Source organism: Cyphomyrmex costatus, unplaced genomic scaffold (assembly GCF_001594065.2).
Source record: "Cyphomyrmex costatus isolate MS0001 unplaced genomic scaffold, Ccosl1.0 scaffold749, whole genome shotgun sequence".
Lineage (NCBI taxonomy): Eukaryota > Metazoa > Arthropoda > Insecta > Hymenoptera > Formicidae > Cyphomyrmex > Cyphomyrmex costatus.
In genome coordinates, this window is record NW_017280321.1 from 60,808 (window position 1) to 69,210 (window position 8,403).

General features: G+C 38.2%; 2 protein-coding genes across 2 annotated transcripts; both read right to left on the reverse strand.

Annotated features, from left to right (window-relative positions):
• Positions 1 to 5,398: 5,398 nt before the first annotated feature.
• Positions 5,399 to 6,493, reverse strand: LOC108780827 (uncharacterized). Its single transcript, XM_018548644.1, has one exon. It carries the CDS (start codon positions 6,491 to 6,493, stop codon positions 5,399 to 5,401), a length of 1,095 nt encoding a protein of 364 aa, XP_018404146.1.
• A 297-nt stretch (positions 6,494 to 6,790) lies between these two features.
• LOC108780828 (uncharacterized) lies at positions 6,791 to 7,834 on the reverse strand. The gene has a single exon (XM_018548645.1). The coding sequence runs from the start codon at positions 7,832 to 7,834 to the stop codon at positions 6,791 to 6,793; it is 1,044 nt and encodes a 347-aa protein (XP_018404147.1).
• Positions 7,835 to 8,403: the final 569 nt, after the last annotated feature.

Here is an 8,403-nt window from a genome sequence, read left to right on the forward strand (position 1 = left end):
TCAAAATTGTCGGGAACGAGATGGTTAGCTCGAAATGCAGCTATACGTACTATATTATCACGATGGAATGCTCTGTATCTTTTTTTTAAAAAAGCCATGTTAGAAGACAGATGTTATATGGCAGAACAATTATATTTAATAATGGATTGCCCGGCTTATAAAGCATACTTAGTATTTTTAAAAGATAACTTGGATGTTATATGTCGAACAAATATGCTTTTTCAAAGTGAAAATATTAATCCATTTTTGTTATTCGAAGATATCTTTATGTTGTACAAAAACATGTTACGAAAAATCGTTGTGCCCAGACAATTAGAATTGATTAATGATGCACAGTTAACAGACTTTAATTTTGAACAATACACCATGCACATAGACTCTATAGCTTATGGATATGACTTTGACATGATAGCTAAAACAATGAAAAAAGAAGATGTACAAGATGTAAAATTAAAATGTAAACAATTTTTAATAACTATTTGCAAAGAAATTCAGTATAGACTTACATCAAATATTAATATCCTTCAAAAAATCAGAATTTTTATGCCTGAATTTGCTACATCCCAAAAGAAAACTCAAATAAGAGATACAGTATTGCAATTTCCAAGACTTTCTGTAGAGCATTGCCAATCAGAATGGGACTTAATTGCTAATAAAGTGTGGAATAAAACTAACAATCATGAAAAATTTTGGTCAGAAGTATATGATGATAAGGATAGTGTAGGTAAACAACGTTTTAAAAATATCAGCCGATTAGTATTAGGATTACTTTCATTACCAATTTCCAATGCAACCGTAGAAAGAGCATTTTCCACTTACAATATAATAAAATGTAAATTAAGAAATCGACTGTCTATTGATGTGGCAGAAGCTATAATGAGAGTAAGGTATTATTTGAAATGTAAAAACATTACTTGTGTAGATTTCGAACCAACGACATCCATGGTTGAAAAATTTAACTTGTCAATGTACAACGATTGTGATGTTATGAACAATGCAGAAATCGGAGAATTATTCGAAACAATATAATAGGTGTAATGTTTAAATGCATAATAAATTTTATGGAATATATTTTATATATGCGTGTTCAATATTGCAATGAAATGTATGATTTTTAATACACCAAGTTTGTAATACATTGTCGATAATTATGCACAAGACAGTTGTCATCAATTTCAATAAAATTGTGCTCATGTTTCACGTCAAATAGCTTTTTTTTTTTTAAATTTCGTGCAGCCCGACGTATTGGGGGAAAATTTAGGGGATTAGTTGTAGCTGTTAGGGGATTTTGGGGGATTTTATGATATGTTGTAGGGGAAACCTTTCAAAATCACTTGGCAACACTGCTTTCACGCTACCGTATCTCTCTATAGCGTCTCGCACACGCTCGAGCACTACACTACCAGCGTCTTCTAAAAATTGACGCGGCTCTATATGCCCAGAGTTTATCACCGCACCGGTTAGAACACGATTCTCGAACACGGCGTCGATCTCGCGCCATAGAAGTCCATATCCAGCGCCCACGTGCACGAATAATTCGCGCACCGAATCCTTCAAACTCTCGAGTCGCGCGATCACTGATTGTCTATTGCCTATTGATAATCGCGGGCGTTTGATACGACTCTGTTCTTCCAGAGATTCGATGAATTCATCACATCGCTGTTCCCACGCGACGTACTCTTCTCTGGTATCAAGCAAGGTAGCTTGCTCTATCAAATCTCGCTCCATGTTATCATTTGTATTATCGAATGATTAATGACACGATGCGTCTCAATCTCGCATTTCTATACTATTATTTGATCACGTGACATTGATGTAGTGTTTTGCGCATGCGCAAAAACGCCGATGAGATCACCGCTCGAACATGTTGTGTAACATGTTACTGATCTTCCAAGAAAAATATGATCACGTGACATTTCATATCAATTACACTGATGATGTCATCGCTCGCACTTGTTGTGGCATGTCGTATTATACATTGTTTCGCGCATGCGTGAAAACGAGAATCTATCTAACAACACTATAACAATGAGATCACCGCTTGAACATGTCGTAACATGTCGCCGATCTTCCTAGAAAAAAAATTTGATCACGTGACGTTTAGTATCAAATTACATTAATGATTATGATGCCACCACTTGGACATGTTGTAACATGTCCTACTGTGCTGAATATCATTAAAAATTTCTTATATTACTCTAATTAAAATAAATTTTATTTCGTACATCTGCGCTTGTGAGGCTACATTTAAACAATAAAAAAACATAAAAACTAATTTAATGTTTATGGAAATACAGAAAAAATGTACTATAATACTTGTACGTCTTAAATTTTAAAATATACGCATGATGATGATTGACTCAACATTACGTTGTACACGCTTCTCCAACGTTGCGAACGCTATATGCAACAGCGATATCTTTGACAAACGCCAGCTCTTTGATTATGATCATATTATCTTAAGTTTTTAATATATATTAATATATATATAATGTTAATAGATGTGAATGAAGTTTTTTTTTCGTTTACATTATTTTATCTTGTACTTTCTTCCTTTCTTTCTCTCTTTCTTCCTTCCTTTCTTTCCTCCTCCCATTCTCCTATACCTCAACGCGCTATCCGATAAGCCGTCCTATATGTGTTAAACGATATATTTTATACAACTCGAATAAAATAGGTACAAATTAAAGACAAACCTATAAGAAAAAATAGATATGTGTACAACAATTAAAACGTATAAGAAAGTAACGAACTATTAGGATATAATAATCTTCTTACGACTACACTGTAACGATATAAGTGATGTCATAGTCACTTTATCGTGGCGGTACTTTTGATTTAAATTGTTTTATATACAAAATGATGCATGCAGATAACTCCAGAGCCTCATCGTCCTAGCGAAGGATGCTTCTCAGCGTTAGTATTCCTTTATCTGTTCTGTTTGTGCTAACCATGCTCTTACTTGAGCCGACAGAGAAAAAAAAAATATTTTTGGAAAGGGGGGAGGAGGAGGAGAAGGAGAATATTAATCTTCCTACACTGAATTAAATAATATTAATTTTATTCATTTCCACTTCTTGTGACCACAAAAATTATCCAAAGGGCGCGTGGGTTTTGTTATGTCTGGGACACGGCTCACTATCATTTCTCCAAGGGATTTGGCAAAGTTAGATCGTACAAAAATGGGGAATTAATTTATAGTTATTAATTTTGAGGAATACAGGTAGCGCGATTTGAGGTCAAATATGATAACAAATATACGCGCATGTTAATATTTTCTAAATTTATTCAGCAATTGACCAGCAAAAATCAGAAATCATGGAAAGTCGAGATTTTCCTTTGTATCGACATTTCATGATTTGTTGATAAAATTTTTCACCTTGTTCGTCTGATTCTGTAGCAAGTTGCTTTGCAAAGAATTCAAGGTGGTGATGTAAAAAATGGATTTTCAATGACATATGAACGCCGATATTCTATAAAAGCGGTCATCATATCATCTACTAATATACGGTAGTTTTCAACTCGATGTTTCCCGAGAAAATTTGAAATCACGGCCTTCACGCAATTCTATGCAGTGAGTTCGTTTTGATCCAGACATTTATTGAAAGCGTCGTTCATTAGTTTGCTAATATCTGGCCCGTTAAAAACTCCTAAAAGCAATCAAAACACATAAAAACATTAGACTCATATATTAATATGGTAGTTGAATTGCAAAAAATTGTATACCTTCTTTAATTTTGGCAGCACTTAATGCCGGAAATTTCTCGCTTAAGTATTGAAATACCGACGCGCTGTGATTGATTGCCTTTACAAAATTCTTAACGATTCCCAATTTAATATGTAGTGGAGGCATAAAAATTTTCTTCCAGTGGTACGAGTACTGTATGTGCAATATTTTTTATACCAACACGACGTTGTGTACGCTTTGGCCAATCTTTTTTTTTATACTGATTTCCTACATATCTGCTGTCCCACATGCAATCGAAACAGCAATATTTCGTGTAACCAAGCTGCATGCCTGTTAATAGAGCTACTACTTTCAAATCGCACATGACACGCCACAAGTCATCTTTATAGCTAATCTTTTCCAAAATAAATTGCATTGTGTTTTATATGAAAACTAGTAAACTGGCGATACGAAAATAATTGCAAATATTTGAATCAAAAGTAACCTTTATTCTCCTTGCTTACGATACAAAGTACAACAAAGAACTGAACCGCGCATACATTGCAGACACGCGCGCGCTCTCCACTACACTCTCCCTCTATCGATGGCGTCGCTCACTATTATCAACACGCGCGAAGTAACGAGGCAGCTCATTTGAATGATCTTACATATATTGCTAACATAAAATTATAAAAATGAATAAAAGAATAAGAAAAGCGCTAACACGCCGCCCACCAAGATTAATGTATTAATCTTTTTCATTTATAGAATCGTTCATGGGTAACTTGCAAAGTTTTGTAATAGCTCTCTTTGTGACTCCAGTGGCCGTGCGCACTGTTACGACGCGTACTAAGTCGTCTTTGCCAGGATGAACCTCTGTAACACGACCGAGTCTCCATTTTAATGGCGGTAAATTGTCCTCTTTTAATAACACGAGGTCGTTGATTCCGAGATTTTCTTGACGAGTTTTCCATTTAACGCGACTCTGTAGATTAGCCATGTACTCGACCGCCCACCGTTTCCAGAAATCCTGGACTGAACGCTGAACCAACTCCCATCTATCAAGGCGATTCATTTTGATATCGGATAAATCGTTGTCCGGGAGGCTAGTAGGAGATCCTCCCATAAGGAAATGTCCTGGTGTCAAAGGTTGTAAATCAGAGGAATCGGATGATAAAGGCGACAGCGGCCTTGAATTTAAACATGCTTCGATCTGCACTAGAAATGATGTAAGCTCCTCAAATGTAAATAAAGTGTTGCCCATAACTCGACGAAGATGATACTTGCAAGATTTGACTCCTGCTTCCCACAGGCCTCCTAAGTGCGGAGAATAGGGAGGTATAAAGCACCACTCTATGCCTCTTTCCTGTAAGGCGTCTCCAACATCTCCATCAATGGAAGTGCGAATGAAGGTGTAGAGCTCTTTCAATTCGCCTTTAGCACCCACAAAATTAGTGACATTATCGCTGCAAATCTTGCGTGGTAATTCACGCCGGCCAATGAAACGGCGTAACGCTGCCAAAAAGGCTGATGTAGACAGCTCACTTGTAGCTTCGAGATGAATAGCTCAAGTAGCAAAACAAACAAATAGCGCTATGTAAGACTTACATGTCTTTCTACCTCGTCCTTTGTTGACGAGAGAGGTAATTGGACCTGCAAAATTGACGCCAGTAATAGTAAATGGTCTGGACGGTTGAACTCTGTCGCGCGATAGGGACCCCATTGCTTGTGTCAATCCCCTAGGATTGTTTCTAGTACACCAGACGCAGGATCGGCAGACTTGGCGTACTCTTTGCCTTCAATGGCCAATAATAATTGCTGACTGGCATACAATAAGGCGCGATGTTTCCTCTCGATTAGCAGACGTGTGATTCTAGACTGCCTAGGTAGTAAAATAGGATGTTTCCTTTCAAAATTCCAGGAGGTGGCTTGTAACCGACCGCCCACCCTGATCATACCATCCTTGTCCAGAAAAGGGCGTAACTGCAGTATTGGGCTCGTTTGTGTCAATTCTCGATTATTTTGCAGACGTTTTAGATCTTCTGCGAAGTGAACGCGTTGCGAATACTTGATTATCTCACGCCTCGAAGATTCTAGCTCCGCTAGGGTTAATTTAGACAGAACTCTTTCATCCTGTTTTTTGCGACAATTGGAGATAAATCTAATACAGTAAGCAAATGTTTGTTCTATCTTTGTCAATGTTGAGCAGTTGCTAATGAGACTATGAATAATTTCATCAGTCCGTGATGATGGAGAAACGATGAGATGACAAGTGGCTATAAGCCTTTTAGCTACATGTCCTGCATTACGAACGTCGTCTTCGGCAAATTCCAGATTAGAATCTTCCAAACTTGTAAATGAGCGATAATTTCTTAACCAGCTAGGGCTATTCCACCATAAGGAATTATCCATCAACTGAATTGGCGTGGCTCCTCTTGAAATCAAGTCGGCCGGATTCTTTGAACCCCTTACATGATTCCAGTAAACCGCCGGTAATATTTCAACGATTTCCGCCACACGATTAGAAACAAAGGGTTTCCAACGTGCTATATCTCCGCGAAGCCAATACAGCACGACCATGGAATCAGACCACGCTCGTATTTCATTGATCTCCATGTGGATGGCGCGTTTTACATTGTCTATTAACTTAGCTAGTAATAGCGCGCTACATAATTTCAACCTAGGTATAGATTGCTTCTTTAAAGGAGCTACTCTAGCCTTTGCGCATAATAATTTGATTGTCGTTTCCTGGCCAGACGGACTCACCGATTGTATGTACACGCATGTACCGTATGCGTGCTCGAATGCATCGCAAAATCCAAACATAGAATATACACAATCGTCGGATACGCCGATAACCAATCAAGGAACACACAGTTTGTGAGCATTCTTTAATGAATCTCGAAATTCCTTCCACTTATCTAATATCACGTCGGGCAATGGATCGTCCCAGCCCACTTTAGTTTCCCAAAGACTTTCCATTAGAATTTTGGCTACCGTTAAAATGGGACCTATCAAGCCCAAAGGATCGAACAGCTTAGTAACTGCTGACAGCATTTCTCGTTTCGTAGAAGCATGACATATCGCTTGAATTGTAAACTGAAACCTATCTAAACTTGGATTCTATTCAAGCCTTAGCGCTCGAATAGTATCATTTGCATCAATTTCGAAACTTGAATTGGGTTCGAACGGGACTCCCTTTAGTGAGCTAACGGAATTTGAGCACCATTTGTGCGCCTTAAAACCTCCTTCTCGAAGTAATGAAGTTAATTGCTCTTGCAACACCTGTGCGCTTTCAGGCGTGCTGGAACCAGAGATTATATCATCTACATAGGTATTATGCAATAGTGTATGTGATGCAAGAGGGTAACGCTCCTTGCCCTCTACATCTAATTGTCTCAAGCATCGGACTGCCATATAGGATGCGCATGCTTGGCCGTACGTAACGGTATTCAGCCGATACTCCTTTATAGAATCCTCCAGTGAAAACCTCCATAAAATGCGTTGAACATCACGATCGCTCTCATGAACCAACACTTGGCGATACATCTTTTGTAAGTCCGCGGTCAACGCGATTTTGTATGTTCTAAATCGTATGACTATATCGATTAAGTTATCTTGCAAAACTAGTCCGATTAAGAGAGCATCATTCAAGGACACGCCCTTATTATCCTTAGCAGATGCGTCAAATACAACGCGTAACTTGGTACTGCTACTAGATTCCTTTAGCACTCCATGATGCGGCAAATAGATCGCTCCCTTGTATTCGCCAAGAGTAGGTTTCACAATTGACATATGGCCTAAATCAATGTACTTTCGCATAAATTCAACATAACGTTCTCGCATAACGTTGTCGCGCTTAAGCCTATTCTCTAAATGTGTCAAACGCTTTAAAGCTATTTCTCGATTGTCGCCAATAGGTAAATCTGCATCGCGAAAAGGTAGTTTTACCACGAATCTACCACTACTTGTTCGAGTAACTGTCTGCTCAAAATATTGTTCGCATTTTTTATCATTCGTAGATAACGCTCGCGACGTGTCACTGTCATAATTTTTCAATTTCCAGAATTTTTCTAGACGTTCATTCAACGTATGACTACATTCCACCAAGCAAGTTAATGTACTTATCGCTCTTCCTTCATCAATTGAAACTTTACAGGCTGTCATGGGCACGGTACCTGCTATTATCCATCCAAGCCTTGTATTTTGTCAGACTAACTCGTCTTTTCCAAGATCAATTTTCCCGGCCTCTAGTAAGTCAAAGAAAAATTCAGCCCCTAACAACAAATCTATTGGACCATTCTTGCAAAACTCTAAATCAGCTAATGCGATATTACCTGGTATTTGTAATTTGTCACGATCTATTTTTACAGATGGTAAATTCTTAGTAATTTTTGGTACGATTAAACATTGAACGTTAGCTTCGAAATCGGAACACTTTGACAGCACGTGAACCTCGCAAATATTATAAATCTTGTTCTCAACTTCGTTTACAACCGATTACAACCTCGAATGCCTTATTTCTTTTCAAACCTAGCTTGTTATATGCCGCTTGAGTAAGAAAGTTTGCTTCGCTTGCACTGTCGAGAAGCACACGGATCGAAATTCGCGAGCCATCGCGTCGTGTCGCCTCCATTATTGCAGTGGCCATAAGAATTCGGCGCCTTTTTACCTTGTGTAGTGATTGATTGAGTGCCACGTTAGTAACCAATTGATTAACATCGTCCTGAGATCCT

Coding starts and splice junctions, on each gene's coding strand:
- LOC108780827 (XM_018548644.1), bottom strand. CDS start 6,493: ATGTTTGGATTTTGCGATGCATTCGAGCACGCATACGGTACATGCGTG.
- LOC108780828 (XM_018548645.1), bottom strand. CDS start 7,834: ATGACAGCCTGTAAAGTTTCAATTGATGAAGGAAGAGCGATAAGTACA.